The sequence below is a fragment of the Ursus americanus genome, chromosome 17 (assembly GCF_024610735.1).
Source record: "Ursus americanus isolate L20-20 chromosome 17, mUrsAme1.1.p, whole genome shotgun sequence".
Lineage (NCBI taxonomy): Eukaryota > Metazoa > Chordata > Mammalia > Carnivora > Ursidae > Ursus > Ursus americanus.
The window spans coordinates 30,565,676-30,585,681 of record NC_142143.1 but is presented as its reverse complement, the minus strand read 5'-3'; the positions used below and the strand labels follow the sequence as shown (position 1 = coordinate 30,585,681).

General features: G+C 35.6%; 1 protein-coding gene across 2 annotated transcripts in view; it reads right to left on the bottom strand.

Annotated features, from left to right (window-relative positions):
- ZC3H11D (zinc finger CCCH-type containing 11D) overlaps nt 1-20,006 on the bottom strand; it is a 34,284-nt gene extending 14,278 nt beyond the window's left edge. Inside the window, exons 1-3 of one of the 2 annotated variants that reach the window (XM_045779463.1) lie at nt 19,953-20,006; nt 17,788-17,907; nt 17,314-17,434 (exon numbers count right to left, since the gene is read on the bottom strand). In XM_045779463.1, coding sequence (XP_045635419.1) covers nt 17,314-17,434; nt 17,788-17,907; nt 19,953-20,006 — 295 coding nt within the window. Of the gene's footprint in view, nt 1-17,313; nt 17,435-17,787; nt 17,908-19,952 lie in introns of those variants that run through there. The other variant, XM_087869107.1, reaches the window with a different exon arrangement.

Here is a 20,006-nt window from a genome sequence, read left to right as displayed (position 1 = left end):
AGATGCAGAGGAAGGAGCCAGGAAAGAGATGTGATAATGCACGCTATGTCAAATGATGCAATGTCAGGAGGACTTGACTTTCATTGCTGATGTTGAAGATGGAGGAAGGAGGACATGAACCATGGAATATAGAAAGCCTCTAGAAACTGGAGAAGGCAAGGGAACAGATTGTCTCCCCGAGTCTTCAGAAGAAATGCTGCCTTGGAGACAACTTAATTTTAATCCAGGGAGGTCTGCATGGTTTCTCAACTACAGAATGACAAGATAACAAATGAGTTGTTGAAGCCACTTGGTTGCTGGTAATTTGTTACAGCAGAAACAGAAAAAGAATACACAAGGTAGTAGAAAAAGTGCTATTGGGGTCCATGCGTTCAAATGCATAGTAGAGTATGGTATACTTAAGAATTTTTGTTGAAAAATTTCCTTCTTCCTTTTTTGGACTACTATTAAGGAATATATAACCCTCAAGGGGAAAGTCTCTTGACATCAGTGGAAGAAGAGCGCTAGCAAAAACTCTAAAGAAAAAACATGGCTTTAAATAAAGCTTTTTAGCTATTCTCAATATATATTCCCAAGACTTGTCATTAATTGCAAAGAAAAACTTCACTGAACATTAAAGAGAGTAATTTTAGAGTCAAATTTTTCGAAGTTTCATTGAGATGTAATTCATACACCGTAAAATTTATCCATATGAATATATAATTCAGTAGTTTTTAATATTTTCGCAGAGTTGTACAACTGTTGCCATAATCAATTTTAGGATATATGATCACTCCAAAGAAGAAACCCATTCCCCATTAGCAGTTACTCCTCATGTCTTCCAAACTCCCCAGCCCTACACAATCACTAATATGCTTTGTTTCTATGGATTTGCCTATTCTAGATACTTCATATAAGTGGAATCATACAATATGTGTGTGGTCTTTTGTACATGTCGTCTTCCACTTACCATAGGGTTTTCAAGCTTTAGCCATGCTGTCACCTGTAACAATACTGTATTCCTTTTTTTATCAAAATAATATTCCATTGTACAGATATATCACAATTTATCCACTCATCAGAGGATGGACACTTGGATTATATCTGCTTTTTTGGCTGTTATAATGTAGGTATGAACATTTGCATACAAGTTTTCATGTGGACATATGTTTTCACATCTCTTGGGTATATACCTAGAAGTGGAACAGCTGGGAAACATGCTGATTCTGTTTAACATTTTGAAGAACTGCCAGAATGTTTTCCAAAGCAATTGTACCATTTTTCATGCCTATCTGCAATGTATGAAGATTCCAAATTCTCCACATCTTTGTTAACATTTGTTACTAATCTTTGATTAAACCATCCTGGTGGGTGTGAAGTGGTTGCTCATTGTGGTTTTGATTTACATGTATCTGATGGTTAATGATGCATGATGAGTATCTTTTCATGAGTTTATTGGCTATTTGTAAATCTCTGAGAAACGTCTTCAGATTCTTTGTCCATTTTTTTTCATAGGATTGTCTTTATATTATTGAATTTTAAGAGTTCTTTATATATCCTGGATACACGCCCCTTATCAGATATATGATTTGCAAGTATTTTATCCGATTCTATGGGGTGTCTTATCACTTTCTTCATGATTCTTTGAAACACAAAAGTTTCTAATTTTGATAAAATCAAATTCGTTTCTAATTTGGTTGTTTGTCCATCTGGTATCTCTAAGAAGGCTTTGGCTTTGACATAAGATTTCTTATAAGAGTTTTATACTGTTAGTTCCTTAGGACTTTGGCCCATTTTGAGTTAATTTGTTTGTGTAGGGTGTAAGGAAGTAGTACAAAAATAACTTTATGTGGCTATCCAGTTGCCCCAACACCATTAGTTGAAAATACTATCCTTCTCCCCATTGAATGATCTATGTATCCTTGTCAAAAATCAATTGACCCTAAGTTGACTGATGTAAAGGTTTGTTTCTGGTCTCTCAATTCTATCCCATTGATCTTCATATCTGTTTTTATACCAGTATCAGTTGGTCTTGATTACTGTAGCTTTGTAGTAATTTCTATATTTTGAAGTTAGTAAGTTGAGTTTTATAGCTTTGTTCTTCATTTTCAAGATTGTTTTTACTATTTTGGGTCCTTTGAATTTCCATATATATTTTAGAATCAGATTATCAATTTCTTCAAATAAGTCAGTTGGGATTTTGAAAAGGATGATATTGAATCTATAGATCAATTTGGGGAGTATTACTATGATAACATCTATGAACATGAGCTGTTCTTTCCATTTTTAAGTTTCTATACTTCCAAATTTATTAAAGTTTGTTTTATGGCCTAATATATAGTTTATCCTGGAGACTGTTCCATTTGCACTTGAGAAATAAGTATATTCTGCTATTGTTGCAAGGAATATTCTATAGATGTCTGTTTGATCATGTTGTTTTATAGTTGTTTAAGTCTTCTATTTCCTTGTTGTTTTTAATTATTTCCATTGTATATCTTTTTTCATCCTTTTACTTTCAACTTATTTGTGTATTTAAATCTAAAGTGTGTCTCCTGTAGATAACATATAGTTAAATCCTTATTTTTAATCTGGCAGTGTCTGCCTTTTTATTGTATTTTAATCTAATCATATTCAATGTTATTGATGCAGTTGGATTTTTATCTGTCATTTTACTTCCTGTTTTCTTTTTTGTTCCTCTTTTCCTCTACTGCTTTCTTTTGTAGTGAGTAGATATTTTTTAGTGTAACATTTTAATTATTTTTATGATTTTTCCATATTTTTAAAGGTATCTTCTTGGGAGTTGGTCTAGGGTTTACCATATAGTTCCTAAATTTCAAAATATACTTCAGATTTAGACTATTTAATTCCAGCTAGAGATAATAAGGTTATTCCTATATAGCTCTATTCCTTCTTCCACCCCCTCCTAATTTGTGTTATTGTTTTTATATCATATCTATATGTGTTACAAACCCCAAAATACATTGTTTTATTACTTTATTTAATTTTTTATTTTTTAAAGGAGCTGAGACATGGAAGAGAAAATATGTATCAATAGGGTTTGTTATATTAATCTTCTTATTTATCATTTCTGATTCTATTCATTTATTCCTATGGATTTGAGTCACCACCTGGTATCATTTCCTTATCATAATGTAGGTTTGCTCCCACCTGCCTCCTATGCTCTTATTGCCAAATATATTACATTTCTAAGTGTTATAGGCTCAAAAATATAATTATATACATATGCAAATGTATATTTTTTTTCTTTCAGTACTTTGAGTATGTCCTACTGCCTTCTGGATTACCATGTGTCTGAAAAATCCACTGTTAATCTTACTGAGGTTCCTTTATATGGGACAAATCATGTTTATTTTGTTATTTTCCATAATTTGCTTTTGTTTTTGGCATTTAACTCTTTAACTATGATGTGTCTGGATGCAGATATCCTTGGGCTTATTTTACTTAGAATTTGTTGAGTTTCTTGAATATGTAGATTAATATTTCTCATCAAATTTGGGGAGTTTTCAGCCATTATTTCTGTTCTCTCTCTCTCTCTCTCTCTTTTTCAGACTGTATAATCTCTGTTGATCTATCTTTAAGTTTGCTGATTCTTTCTTCTGTCAGCTCAAATCTGTTGAGCCCTCTAAATATTTGTTTTTATTCAGTTATTATAATATTCAGTTCTTTTCATAGTTTATATCTATTTACTGATATTCTCTATTTATTGAGACATTGTCATTATACCTACCTTAATATCCTTAAGCATGGTTTTCTGTAGGTCTTTGAACACATTATAATATGTTTGCTAACTCTAACCTCCGAGCCCTCTCAAGGCATTTTGTTGACTACATTTATTTCTTGTGTATGGGTTACACTTTCTTGCTTCTTTACATGTCTCATAAATTCCCATCCAGTTTTTGTTTTTGTTTTTTTTTTTAACTGGGCAGTTTGGACAATGTATTGTAGCAACTCTGAATCTTGATTTCTTACCCCCAGCCCCAGAATTTGTTCTTTGATTTTTAATATTTCAATGACTTGGTTGAACTATTTTAACAAAATCTATTTCCTCCCACAGTGTACAGCCCCTGATGTCACTCCTCAGAGGATGCAGCCTTGATAAATCCACAGTCATCCAGCGATGACAATGGTTTGACCAGGACTCCCTCTGTCTCTTTCCCTGGTTTCTCTGTTAAGCTATCTACTCTGTTGGTTTCACTCCTAGCTGTCAGACTCCATTACTTGGTGGTTGATTGCTCTACTGTTTCCATCAGTGCACTGGGGCATAAACTGCTTCACCATTTGATTCAGTTAAGTTCTGATCCTTTGCAGAGGTAGTCTCTGAGGCCAGTCTTTCAAGTTTGTTCCAATCTCAGGAGAGCTCTTCTTAACTCTTCCCTCGGTTGTCTTTGGTCAACTCTTATCTGGTTTACAGTCTAGCCTGTTGCTCTCATAGAGCTACCAGTCTCTTCCTCATTGCTTACCCGCAAATTCTCCGTTGTTTTCCAGAATGCCATAATAAACTTCCCCATACTCTGTTCTGTTCCAGATAAATTCAGTTCTCTTTTGGAGAGCTTCAGAGTTCTCTGCTCTTACAGCTTATTTCTCCTGCTTGAGCAAAACCTCAATGCCCCTACTGGGAACAGGGACAGTCTCTCACTTCTCTTGGAGTGACACCCCTGCTTTATAAGCAGGCACTGAGCAGGGGTGGTAGCCTCTGATATTTATGGTTTACCCCTTCTGACAATTGGGCAATTGGGGGCTTGTTCTCTGCCTGCTACCTCTGTAATAGAACTTCTGCCCTATGAGTAGGGCCGGATAGAAGACCCAGAACTCTTAGCCTCTCTTGCCTTAAAAATAGAGCTCTTTCAACATGAAGCTGTGAGGGAGTATGAGAAACGTTAGCAACCTGCTCCTCCCAGGAAGATACCATAGTCCTCATCAGGGAGCTGGAGGTAGACTGCAACCTGTGTTCTTGGCTGAACCCACATAGAGTAGAACTTCTGCCACACTGAACTGGGGGGTGGGAGAGGAGTAGGTGGTGACTCAAATACCAAAGACTTGCTGTTCTTACTGATATTAAATGGATTTTCCTTTGTTTCTTTTATTTTCTTTCTTTCTTTCTTTCTTTCTTTCTTTCTTTCTTTCTTTCTTTCTTAGCATGAGAGAGAAAGCAGGCAAGCACAAGTCCAGGGGGTGGGGCAAAAGGAGAGGGAGAGAAAAAAATCTTAAGTAGGCTCCACCCATAGCTCAGAGCCAATGTGGGGCTCAGCATCACGACCCAGGGATCATGACCTGAGCAGAAATCCAGAGTTGGATGCTAACCAACTGAGCCACCCAGGTGCCCCTAATAGATTTTCTTGAATAAATACTTGCTGTATGCCCTTAGGACAATTTCCAGACACTTTACTTTTTGTTTAATATATAATTTTCATCAACTATTGTTGCTTCACTGAGGAGCAGATCTGTGAAACTCCTTTTGACACATTTTTGAAAGTTAACTTACAATCACAATTTTTTTAATTCAAGAGTAAATTATTTACAGGACTGCCAAATTACTCATGATATCTTAGCTAAAACCCATGGATAAAAATATTTTGAAATGATTTTCTTCCAACTGAGTGTTATTCCACCAGGTAACTAAAACCTATTTTATCAAATAATATTGTGAAATGTTCTTATTAAAATCAGGCCTCACTTTATTTCAGCTTATAAAATATTAACTATCTCCTAACACTCTTAGTAAAATTACAATAATATGCTAGTTCTGGATATTACTTCTAACTGTATGCCTTTCTATTTCATAAACAGATGAGAAGAATTTTGATCATCAGCTCATTAATAGATACTTTTCCAATAAAAGTTCACTTTTATGTGCAGCAATTATTTATCAAAGTGCATTGTAATTATGTTGTTTTAATAAATTATGTATTAATAATAATTGTAATAACAACAACCCTAAGAAAATGTGTTTTAAAAATGTGTTAATGACAATGAGATTCCATACTGTGGAGACTTACTGTCATAGAAAAAAACACAAAAATTTAATTTCAACTTATATATACATTTTTATTATACTTAAATTTGACAGGTGATCAATAAACTCAAGCACAAAAATATTAGCTTAGGATAAAAATGTGAAGGAAGAGGGGTGCCTGGGTGGCTCAGTTGGTTAAGCATCTGACTTTGGCTCAGGTCATGATTTTGGGGTCTTGGAATGCAGCCCCACATCAGACTCCCTGCTCAGTGGAGAGTCTGCTTCTCCTTCTCCCTCTGCCCCTCCCACTGTTTATGCGCTTGTGTGCTCTCTCTCTCCAATGAATGGACAAAATCTTTAAAAGAATGTGAAGGAGAAAAATGAAAATAATAGTTTTAGGAAAAGAAAAGATTTATTTTTAAAGAAATGTTTAAAGTCTTTATTACCTTTTGAAAACTGTCAAATATAACACATATACGGAAGAGTGCACAATCATAAAATATGCAATGTAATAAACATCACAAAGCCAACACTTAAGTCAAGAAATAACAGCCCCTCTCTGTCTTCGGCACTTTATATCACTTTCCTTCTCCATTATCCACAATAGGTATCTTCATCCTGATTTCTAATACTCATTTTGTGGTTTTTCTTATAATTTCACTACTAGGTATGCATCTCTAAAAATAAAGCTTAATTATGCTCATTTTTGAACATTTTATAAATGGAATCAAGTGTATGTGTTCTTTTTCTGTCTTCCGTCACTCAGTATTTTAACTGAAATGCATCCTTGCTTGCATATTTCTTTTATTCATTCATTTTCAATACTGTATAGTGTCCATTGAATGAATGTACCACAATTTATTTATATATCACACTATTATTGAACATTTAGGTTATTTCTAGCCTTTGGACATTACCAAAAAATGTTGCTGTGAACATTCTTTTACATGTATCCAGGTGCACACGAGAATGAATTTTCCTAGGATATATGCTTCAAAAAAATGGAGTTGCTTGGCCTGAATTATGTGTAACTTTTTCTTGATGAGATCAGGCTAGGCTGTTTCCCAAAGTGCTTGTTTCAGTTTAAACTAACTACAGTGCCCAAGAATTCCCAACACCCTTTGTTTTACTAACAGTAGGTAGATTTTAAAATTTTTGCCAAAATAATGGGTGTGCTTGATATCTCAAAGTGATTTCCTTTTGCATTTCCTTGATTACTAATACATTGATCAAATTTTCATTTGTTGGTTGACATTTGGATTTCCTTTTCAAAATCTTGTTTATGCTTTCTGCTCATTGAGTGGTTCACAACCAGAGATGATTTTACTCCTTCCCCTAGGGAACATTTGGCAATGGCTGGGTGTATTTTTTGTTGTCACGATTAGGAAGATGATATTGGCATCCCAAGGGTAAGAACCAAAAATGCTGCTAAACATCCTATAATGCATAGGATAGTCCCCACCCCCACTGCCAACACCACCTCCCCACCACCACAACAAAGAAGTATCCTGAATGTCGATAATGCCTATACAGAGAAACCTGTTTCATCAGGTTCTCCAGGTTCTCTGTCTTTTGATTTTTCTTCAAATATTGAGTTCAAATCTTTTATTGCAGTCATATAACGACATATGCTGAAAATATTTTCTCCCTTTCTATGGCTTTTCATTCTTCAGTGGTATTTTTGGTGAATACAAATTTTTGTTTTAATGTATCCAAATTTATTCATCATTTCTTTAATACTTTTTTGTGTGCTTATTACCTTCTGAAACCTTTAACGATTAACTTTTTATATTTTGGTTTATAATTTACCTAGAACTGATTTTTATTTATGGTGTCAGAGGAGTTCACTTTTCCCTCATTAACTGAAAAGATCACCCTTTACCCATTGATCGGCCATGCTACCTATTTCAAATCAAATGTCCCTCTCTGCAGGGATCTCCAGCTTCTCACTCTATTCCATTTGTCGACTTGGTTAGCCCTTGGTGAATATGATAGTATTCTAATCTCTATCACTCTACAGGCCTTGCTATCTGGTTGAACAAGGTCTGTCATTTTCTTGTTCTTCAAACAGTCTTGACTGTTCTTGACTCTTTGCATTTCTACATACATTTTAGGACCTGTTTGAATTTTGATTGAGATTATTGTTCTTAAATTTTAAAAATATGTGATGAGTATCAAATCATGTGGCAATTCAAATGTCATCTGATGTTTTAAAAGAGTAATTTTTAATTGTTAAATGTCACTATAAAATGTTGGAACTTTTGTAGCTATTTAAATTTATGATGAGTTTAATAAAAAATGTTTTAAGGAATAATTCATCAAAAATAAAGACCAACCCCCCTCCCCCAAAATAACGACCAATGTTCATTAAACCTTTCCATTCAGGGATTTAAAATATACATCAGAAGGAAAAAGTTACAGTATAGGAGAAACAGCACATTTAGTGACCAGAAGCTACCCAGTTAAAATATGGAATAAATAATTCAGGTGAATTACTTGGTAGTCAAGTAATGCAAAAAAACTTCATTTAGACAGTTAAATTTACCCTCTCTATAATGGTAAAAACAATTGTGTGCTCAGAGTTTTGATACATATTATTATGCATTTGTTATTTTACAATAACTTTCCCATGGGATTTGCATTTCAAGAAAGTACTATAATGTATTTCTATGAATTTACACAAATTGATCATTTTGGTCACCTTGATTCTTCTACCCAAAGCATAGTTTCATGACATTAAGATCAATTTGGTGTGATGAGATATATTTCATCTAACTCTTTGGGAAAAGATTTATTTTTTAAAATATTATGTAGTAACATCAGTGTTTTTGTTTGCCCCAAAGTCATTTCTTCCCTCATTTTAGGCAAAGAACATTAGTTTTCCTTCAGGAAACTTTTCCACATCTTCAATCTATTTAATTTGAGTGATGATGACATCCTAGGCCTAAGGATTAGCTATTCCCTTGGCCTGAACCATTCCTAGGAATGAACATGTTTCCTACATCATTAGATGAGAGTCAATGTTAAGGCTTTAGCTTGAAAAAGATTTATTTCTTTGGAGGTTAATTTAAAATGATGATGATAATGATGAGAATACTGAGTGCTTACTCTTTGCCAGGTATTCTGCCAAATATCTAAACTGTTAGATATTAACTCATTAAATATCCAAACCAACCCTATGACATAGGTATTATTACTGTCTCTATTATGCAGATGAAGAAACTGGGCCACAGAGGTATTATGTTGCCCAAGGTTATTGGGAAGTATGTGGCAAATTGAGATTTTAACCCAGTCTGACTCAGGCTTCTCCATCCTTGCTTATTCTGCCTCCAGGATCCAGATGTGAGCTTCTGGGACAACGCCAACACGTGAATGGTAAGAAGTGCAGAGCCAAGGGTTGATGAAGGAAACTCTGGATCCAGCAGGGTCGGAGGTCAGCTCTGTCCTTAATCTCTTCAGTTACGTGAGCCAATAATTTCCAGTTTTCCTAAATCCAATTGAGGTGGGTTTGTCTTCTTAAAATCAGAGGTGTGCGGGAGTGGGCTCAGATCAGCAAATGAGAACCAATTGTTATTTTGCAAGCCAGCTGATGTTACATCGGTAACTTGAACTCGTTCACAGTAGGAGTATGTGCTCTCTGGAAGTTAGCAAATGCTGCTGTTCTGTTTTTGTTTTTGGTAAAGTGAGGACAGGGAAGAGAATAAGTTTCTTAACAGTTAACAGGATATCACTGCTTTTCAACCAAGAGAGTCTTGTTCAGTACATAACATAGACTTCTGTGTCATGCCTGGACATTTCAAAAATAAACAACTACTGGCTGTGCTTAATCAATTTTCTTTCTTTCTTTCTTTTTTTTATAAAGATTTTATTTATTTATTTATTTGACAGAGACAGCCAGAGAGAGAGGGAACACAAGCAGAGGGAGTGGGAGAGGAAGAAGCAGGCTTCCCAGGGGAGCAGGGAGCCCGATCCCAGGATCCTGGGATCATGCCCTGAGGCGAAGGCAGATGCTTAACGACTGAGCCACCCAGGCGCCCTGTGCTTAATCAATTTTCAAAACAAACTCAGTTCTTTTCACTTAGGTGACATGCATGTCGTCATCATAATGCAATATTCCCTGCTAGAAATCCCTTCCTAACTAAAACACAAATGGCATAGGCAAAACATGGAGGTTATAAGAATCTTTTGCTTGAACAATTCAGTTATTTTTAACGAAATAAGTTGTTTTTATTCATATTCTGGGAATCGGGGCTATACTTCCCTTTGCTTGAAAGAGTAAAAATGGTGATTATTTTGTATAATTCACAGAGCAAGGCTCTTCACCAATTCTTTTTCTTCACTTTTCACTAATTCTTTGGGAACACCCTCATGCAATAGCTTGATTAGGGCATTAGGAACACCTGTATAGATTTTACAATATATTGTAGTATTCTTGCCAAAAATGTTTAATCTAAATCTAATTAGCAGAAAACAAACAAATTCCCATTTAAAGGATATTCTGCAAAGCAACTAGCCTGAACTCTTTAAAATGTCAACAACATGGAAGAAAAAAAAAAAGAAATGTAGATATTGAAGAGACATGACAACTAATTGCAATAAATGATGCTTAATTGGATCCTGAATTGAAAGAAACAAAACAAACAACTATAAGGCTATGCTATTCAACATATAGTTCTGGGAATACATTGTCCTGACAGCTTGTTAGAAATGCAGAAACTTAAGTCCCAGCCTGGACATACTGAATGAAACTGCAGTTTCACTGGATCTCCAAGTAATTTCTATGAATATTCAGTTTTGAGAAGCACTGCTATAATGAACATTATTGGAAAATTATGAACTGTGGATTGAATATCAGACATTAGTATCGCATCATTGTTAGATTTCCTCTTATATGTGATAGTCATATGTAGTGTATTTATGCAGAAGGATGTCCTTAAATTTAGGAGATACATGCTGAAGTATTTAGGGATGAAGTGTCAAACAGTTGCAACTAACACTTGAGTGGTTCCAAAAAGGGGAAATAAGTATGTATTGGAACATTATATGCATATAGGTCATACCATACTTACATATATGTAACAACAATAGAGGGAAAAGAAAAAGTAATTTGACAAAATGTTTATTTGTGCATCTGGTTAAGAGCACATGAATGGGTGTTCACTGAACTATTCTTGCAAACTTTCTACTAAAAATTTTTGAAATAAAATGTTGCAGTAAAAAAAGGACACTGAAGGCTGGGCTTAACACTCATCAGTTTAATTGGTGGTCTGGGTGGTGACTGGGAACTTTTTTGGTTGCTTTTATTGTTACTATTAGTTGTTGTTGTTTTTTTAAGCTTCTACAGTAATTCTAATTTGGAGTCCGAGCTGAGGACCTCTGGATAAGGTGAACACCAGATGGGGTACCTCAGCTTCTCGGCTTCAGATGATTAAAGGGAAGAGGTTCCACTGTGTGGCCACAAATAAATGGAGAACATAAGAGAAAGAGGAATCTTATTTAATCAAAGTACACATAACTCAGAAATGCTAGAAGTCCACTGTTTACTATAAATAAAAGGGGGGAAAGGGGAGTTTCCTGTTAAATGCAAAGGATCTTAATAGCTTCAAAAAGAAGGATGCAGGGTAGGGTAATAGAATTAGCCTCTCAAAACTTCCTCCACCAGATGAGGAAGTCTTATGGGTGAGTCCATTAAAATGACCAAAAGAACTGACGTATTCCTGAAAGGCCATAGAGAATCTTAGAGTCAGACAGAATTGTGTTTGAGGCAAGTACCCTGCCTCAGATATTTAGCTTCTCTAGGCCTCAGCTTCCCCATCTGTAATGGGGATGCTAATAGTATCTATTCGGCACGTTTTTTGTGATGAGTCATGCAAAGCCCCCAACACGGTGCTGCCACAAGAAAATACAAAATATAAGAAATTATTTGAAAATACTGAATATGAGATTTTCTTGTTTCTCATAAACCTACTTCATTTTTTTAAAAAATCATATAATTTTAGTTTATACAGTCCTAAAGTCTGTGGAGGTCTCAGACCCAAATATAACTAACAAATGTTAGGCCTCGAGAACTAATATTTCAGCCCTTGCCTTTATTTTGTTGTACTTTAGAAGCACTTTGGACCAAAGATGAAAACAGACACAGTGTCCAGTCAGGATGAAGAGTTGCCCATCCCAACACAAACTGTTCCAGGCATCACCACTGTGTGGGTTATGGCATTTACTCTACCCATCCCCTTCTCCCCAAAAGGAGAAAGAATTGAGTTGAGAAGGTTTTCTCCCCTCTTATAACCATTAACAATTGTTCCCCCCATACACAAAATTAGTCTATTTTACCAACTCCAATATTCAAGTCAAAGTGTTTATTAAACTATATTTAAGGACCATTTATTAAGCAATGGTTTGCCAAGACTTAGAATAAAAAGATCATGTACACATATCCATTTAGGCTAGACCTTCTAAAGCAAGCTGATCTAAAGTTCATTTGAACTGGCCAGATAGTCAGCTGTCCAAGGTATCTTAAGACACTGCTTAGAAAAAATAAGAATCAAATTATTCCGTTCAGTTATTTATTATAGAATAACATGGAAATTAGGCAAGGAGGTAAGAATTTGCTTCAGTGTTTGAGCTACTGTGTTTTGAACAAATCGTTGTTAAGAAAACTTAGAAAGATTCTTAGGGGGAAGAGTTGGAATACGCTAACCTCCCATGTATGTATACCATGGAAGAAAGAATACGTACCTATCATGCTTGCAAAGAAAATATGAAATGTAGTCAGAAATGCCTACCAAATAGCAACTGAATTATGTTTTCTTAGCATTATCTTTTGGTTTAGTAGTCATTTGCTTTTAAACTTGGGAATGGTAACCAGAGGGATTAGGCTTCTTTTTTAAATGACTGGGTTAGCAATATTTAAATGAAGTCTCTTTCAAAAGAGTCCAAAACCCCTTTTAATTTGCTAGCCGGTGAAAGTTTAAATTGCAAAAAGACTAACTGGCAGTTTTATATTCTCAGACAAAAAATGTAGAACTCTTGATAATTGCAGTTAGTGCTTAAAGATGACATGCAATGGCAAATTGACTATTGAAAAATTGCTTTTGGCAAGCACCTCATTCTGGAAGAGCACAGCTGGTGACTTAGATAGCATTGCCACGGCTCCAACTCATGATGGGTCTCAATTCCTTGAGCAGAAGCCCTAGAAATTCTTATAGGTTGTACATTTAAATGTCTAAATTTTATCTTATTTTAACCTAAGGGACAAAATTATATATAAATTCCACAATGCTATGTGTGAATTGATACTTATTTTGGTATCAAAAAATTGTCATAATCCCACCTTGAATTGATCAATTCCATGCACTTACCAAAACATAAAAAGGTTGATTTTAATAAAGGTACAACCTTATAATGTAATCTTTGTCTCAGGTGAGAAGATTTATGGGTCCTAGTTTGGGTTAATGTGAATCTTGGTAGATAGGCATTCCTGGAAATACTGTAGGAAAGATCAGGTCTACGAAAGATCAAATTATACTTTCTGAGGGGTTGAGATATTTTCAAAATGAACAGATGATATGGTAGTTCAATACATAATTCAAACAAGCTCGTTAATTCCCTACTGTCTGGAAACTGAATCCTTTCTCCTAGAGCACAGAAATGTATCTGGGCAGAGGGAAAACAGTTAACCTGCTTAACACAAATCCATACTGCTTAGGACTTCCAAGGGTGGAATTGGCCACTATGTGAAAGGTAATATTATGTTCCTACTTTAGGTGCTTGGGATTCATCAGTGAACAAAATAAAGATTGGATATGAGATATGAGATTACCAAGGGAGTAGATAGAGAAGAAAAGAGAACAAAAGACTAACTCCTAGAACATTCCACATGTAAGAAGTTGAGGAAAAAACAACAAGGGAGAGTGAAAACAGAGCACTAAGTACATAGGAGTAAAAAAAAAAAAAAAAAAAGTATGGTGTCCTAGAACTTAGATCCAGGGGTGAGGGATTGTGAAAAAATGGTACAGTCAATGAATTGGAGATCTCAATGGATTTGAAGCATTGTTTACATCAGGATTCTAGAAGGACTGAAACAGAAAAATAGGTCATAGGGTGAAATGCATGTAATTAAGATCATGGGGTGGGGAGTGGTAATTAGCACTTGGATATGACTAAGAAAGAGTTACAGAGATGGGGAGGATAAGATCAGTGGAGGAATTGAATTCAAGGAGCTGAGAGGCTAGGATAATGGGCGTATCATATATTTATATACTGAAACCACCAAGAATTGACATAGGAATACTGTTAGAGGGACAATGAGCCAGGAATTTAGACTTTTGAAAAATCAGCAGGGACCTGGATGGATGTAAACAGAGGCGAAAAAACCCCAGCAAACTGAGGGTTAAATATAATCTGTTGGCATTAGATACAAAATAGATGGTTTTAGGGAGAAGAGAAAGAGAACTTGAAATTGGTAATGAGGACCAAAGGAACCTTCTACCTCACCTCCAGGTCAAATGCTACTTGAGAACTGGGAGAAAAAACAGCCACCATTTGGAGAGTGCTGCAGGAAAAGTAGGGTCCATAGAAGGAAATTATGCTTATGTTAGCTGTGGAGGTGAAGGGAAAGTTCGGAGAGGAATTTGACAAAGAACCCTGCTGATAACGGAGGGTTGGGAAGGGTGGATGAAAGGGACCAAATAAGAATAAGAGTGATTCACTTGAGAGATGGAGTTTCTGGTATTCACTGATGTGAAATCATAGAAAATACATATATTGGTCTCTGCCCCCAATTCCTGGCACAGAGCTCCTAAAAGCCTTGTAATTTCCTAAATAATAAGAGTACTAGAGCACCTTTCGTTCTAATATTTGGTTTTTGACCCTACTTCCTGACCTAGAACTCAAATCTCAGAATTGCCTGGGTGATAGGAGTGTCCTTTGTTCTAATGAGGTGACTCTGGGTGGGGTCCTGATAGCTTCAGGAAGGGTGGTGGTCAGCAGAAAAATCAAGCCATGATTAGAAGCTTGGAAATTTCAGCACCTTCCTCCGTATGCTCCAGGAAGGGAAGAGGGGCTAGATATTGAGTTAAAAATCAATTATGTCTCCATAAAAATTCTTAAAATATGAGATTAGAAGAGCTTCCAAATTGGTGAACACATCCACATACTGGGAGGATAGCACACCCCAACTCTACAACAGAAGTTCCTGTGCTCTGGATCCTTCCAGACCTTGCTTTATGTACCTCTTCATCTGGCCATTCATCTGTATCCTTTATGATAACCTACATTATATAATAAACTGCTAAATGTAAGTAACTGTCACCCTGAGTTCTGTGAGCTATTCTAGCAAATGATAGAACCTGAGGAGGGAGATCATGGGAACCTCCAATTTGTAACCGAGTTAGACAGAAGTTTGAGTAGCCTGGGGACCTTTGATTGACATCTGAAGTAATGGCAGGGGGAATCTTTTGGAGCCCTTAGCCCATGGGGTCTGTGCTAACTCCAGGTACTGTTTGAAGTGCATTGTAGGATACCCAGGTGGTATTGCAGAGCATTGCTTGGAAAAAAATCATTGATATGGGAAAAAAGCCTCCCATCTGGTGTCTGAACTGTTTTGTGGTAGTCGTGTGAGAACCAAAGAGAAATACACAGGAGTGTTTTTATCATTCAAAGACAAACTGAGATAAATAGAAATAAAGGGCAGAATGAAATTAGTCTTGGTGAATTCAAATCCGGTAAGTGGACATGATGAGGGCGTGATGGGTGTATGGGGCTCCCTCTTGTGCCCTATAGATAGAGGAAAGGAGATGTGAAGAAGCAAGGTATTAGCAACCTGTAAAACCCACCTATCCCTCTTAAAATGGAGGTACAGTGCGTAGGGTTCTGTCCCAGTGTTTGGATCTAGTCTTGACCCTATTGAAAGAGAGGAAAGCTTATTCCAAGTGTGAGGCTCAGCCTTGATACCTATTGAAGAAATTAAGACTTCGAGAAAAGCCAGAAGTCATTTTTGACCACCAGATTCTATGTCTAAAAAGTAGAGTAATAAAAAAATATATCCCTACAGAACTTAGCCCAGGGTAGTCTAACAATGGGGAGCCATTGTTATACAGACATTCTACCCTTCTTTTGCACAGAGGTGCAGTCTGTTTTCCTCTATTCCTGAAAGAACTAGTTTGAAAGATAGTTAATTTTATCATAGACCATTAGGAAGCAAACTATTAACAGGATGTAAGGAATTTAGTACAACGTTCCTGGTGAAATAAAATTACACTCTATGTAAACCAATGAAGCCAAGGTGATCATTTAGTAGGTGCAATCACTTTCACTAGTGGGTCCCCAGTACTTTCAGTAGTCATCCATCCATCCCGCATCCATCTGTCTATTCATCCAATTTTCCTGTGCATTTGTGCTCTAGAAACTGTGGAGAGCATTGGTAAAGAAACTAGTTATGCTCTCCATCCTCATTGATGTTTACAGTCTAGTGAGGAAGAGAATCATTGATCAAGGTATTGTATATGTGATGAATGCCATGAGGTCAGAGTTTTCCAGAAGAACTTAACAAGGGGACCTCATTTTTGCCATTTGTCAAAGGATCATCTGAAGCCAATTTTTCAGATCCGAAAGGATTGATATCCTGTAAGCTCATTTCTAGAATAATTCCATTGTGAGAAATATGAAGGCCATAGCAGAAGAGTGGTATAGCTACAGCACCAGGGAAACCTGACAGTCCCAACCTCCTAAGCAAGTTTCTTGCCACTCACTGTTTTAGGGTATGGCGTCCTCTGTATCCCCTTCCCAGGAGCTCGGACGAGCTTCACCACAAAGCAGCATCTCAGTGTCATCTAGGAGACTGAATTGTGCTACAGCTTTTGCAGCAATGCGGTTGCATTTTCTCCACAATTAAAGCTTAGAAAGAACCACATATATAGCTGCTCTTCTAAAAGCTGAAGTGTGCAGCTCCGAGCATGCCCTGGCTCTTCCTTACCTATAAGATCAGTTTCTGCACATTCACAGGGAGCAACAGTGAGGCATGACCTCTAAGCTTGGCTCCAGTTGTACGATGCTTTGCTGAGACACAATTTCCTTCTACCCAGTGAGGTGAGTAGCCGTTTCACGTTCAGATGAATAAAGTCCACTTTAGATATGCACAAAGCAAGTGTAACTTGCTCTTTGTTCACTTCATCTTGTTAGCTACTTGATGGCTCATTCTAAGCTTTATCTTATGATTCTTAATAGAATCATCCCAAATCATCCATTGGCTATTAAACCATAGTCATTTTGCCATACTTTATTTAGTGTATATTCTATGCTGCTACTCCAAAACCACATTATAATATTGTATGTCTGTGTTACTTAAAAAATATACTCACTGCTACTTGGTGGCAAAAATAATCCATTGATATTGCGAGGTTTGCTGTGATAAAAGATACAACTGATCTTCACACAACCAAGAGGTTGAGTTTCCCAGAAGCATGAAATGCTGCAGTTTTGCTAGACAAAGGAGGTGGGGGAAATGTAATGATTAGATACCATATTCAAAATAAATACAATGTGCTACAACACAACACAATGTGACAAAACGATCCCAATTACCGATTTAGGGTCACGTGTGTTTCCTGAGTTTCAGTATTTCTAAACTCTGCTATTAGAAAGATACAATAGATATTTCTAAAATATACTCCACCATTTTTATAAGACTTTAAGTTGAGCAGCATGCAAAATGCCTAAAATTATGTAGTAGAAGAAAGAATCATTTTTTTCTCTATTGTGTTGTAAGAGTACATATTTCAGTTTTACTGAAGGGAGATGATTTTAACAAACGTGATGATGGTCAGTAATTCTACCTGCATTTCCATGTGTCTAAATCTGCAAAGTGGATCTAAACATTTTCCCTCTCTCCATAATGAGCACACAGTGTCACTGCCAAGGGCCTCTTCGCAGTGTCGGAATCGGCACTGGGAACCCTGTAAGAAAAAAGTAAACAGTATAGAAAATTCAACATACTAGTGTTAGTGTTCAACAACAGTAGGTTGCTAATTAATTAAGGAAAATATGACTAGATCAAATGAGAATCACAAAAAAATACTACAAAATAAGGTCATAAGTCTAAATTTTAGCAAATTTGTCTAATTTTAGTGAGAGACTGACAATATAATCTAACAATTAAATAGTACAACATCCCACAAGTCACTGATAAAATGCTACTTTTTGTTATCAGTTAATCCATATGATTCACTAAGAATAAATATATGACACCACTGATACTCTTAATCATAATCCAGAGATGGAACAATTTAATTTCTCTTTCTGGAAAAAGCCAGTTTTTTTGTTTTGTTTTGTTTTGTTTTAAGAATCACAAGCCATATTCAAATGGTGGAGATCTGTATTAATCAATCCTTATTAGATAGTTTTTTTAGTCTATTGGAGTTAGTTAAGTGTGTTTTTATAGGGAAAGTGAATAGAGCTTAAACTTTATATTATTGTGGAATTTTAAGTGATTAACACATTATGCTACATTAAATATATATCCTTTATGCCCTTGGTCACCAAGATAAACAATTGTGCCAATACATACAAACATACCTATACCAACAAAAGCAGATGTGGATTATTTTAATGGGCTGCTATTACTTTTTCTTTTTCTTTTTTTTTATTCTATGTCTTTTACACATAGGCGTACACTTGGAAAAGCTGCAGGCCATTGTCTGTCTGACAGAGAGGTGCATGACATACAATATAAATATTCCATGAAGTTCTGTCTTTTGACGCATGTTCCATGTTTTTTTCTTATTTTTTCTCACCCTTTTTTTCCTGTCTTCACAATTTCCCCCCTTTAAAGGTGGATCTGTGGATCTTATAAGAGAGGGACAGGGCTAGATAAACCAGTACTTGAACTCCTGGTTCCATTATTTGTCCATTGTTACAAAGTTAATACATTCCTCACCCTCTCTGTGCTTCAGTTTCCTCATCTGTGAAGAGAGAATAAAATGCCCCCCTCACAGATTGTAAAAATTATGTGAGGAAGGTATCGTGGTTGCTGTTGTTGTTATTTATTCATTTAATTATTTATTGAGAATTTACCACCCATCGATCACAGTGCTAGGTACTTGGGGATACAGCAGTGAAACAGACAAAACTCTCTGCACACAAGGAATATAAATTCTATTATTATTTATCATCTCTAGGTTTAATCATAAGGGGACAGGCAAATGAGTAATGGGTATTATATGAAACTGATAAATTATTGAACACTACATCTGAAACTAATGATAAAATAAGTTGATTAACTGAATTAAAAAAAAAAGTGGATCGAATTCGTATGGTCAAAGAGGTTGACTCCATTCAGGCTTCCTAGCAGAGATAAAACACTTTAAATCAGACACATTGTGTCTTTCATTCAGGCATGAGCATGAAGCTCCAAGTTTCTACATTTATTTGGTTTCTACATTTATTTGTAAACCAAATGGATATGATTGGATATGGAAGGATATGAAACCAATGGATAATGAAACCATTAATCCTAATCTCTTTAATATCCTTTTCCCATTTACCTTATAAACTTGAATTCATATTTGGCTAATTTGTTTATAATACTTCTTTTCCTTTTTCCATGTTATCAAATATTTGCCGCTAGATTGTTGATGGGAAAATTCAGTAACTGGGTTAATGAATTTCAAATAGGGAATCAATTAGATTTATTAAACTAAATTTGATAGTGAGCTGAATTTAACTTTTTGAATTAACACATTGGAATCACATTAACTGTAACAATATGATATATCATATAATGTTTCAATATGTTTGAAACTATATTGTAATTTTAATGTCCTCAGAGAAATTCAATATGTCAAAAATATATGATAAGCTTTTACTTCAGATTTTAAATATGTAAAGTATTTTGTAGGAAAATAGTAAATTTTGACTCAGCAATACAAATTATCGCCCTATCTTCCTTCATTCTACTAAAAAGCTTAAGCATGTGAAGTACCGTAAATTGTACAATATTTACCTTTATGCATGTGGAATTAAAAAAGAAATAGCAGTCATTCCCAACTTCTGCCAT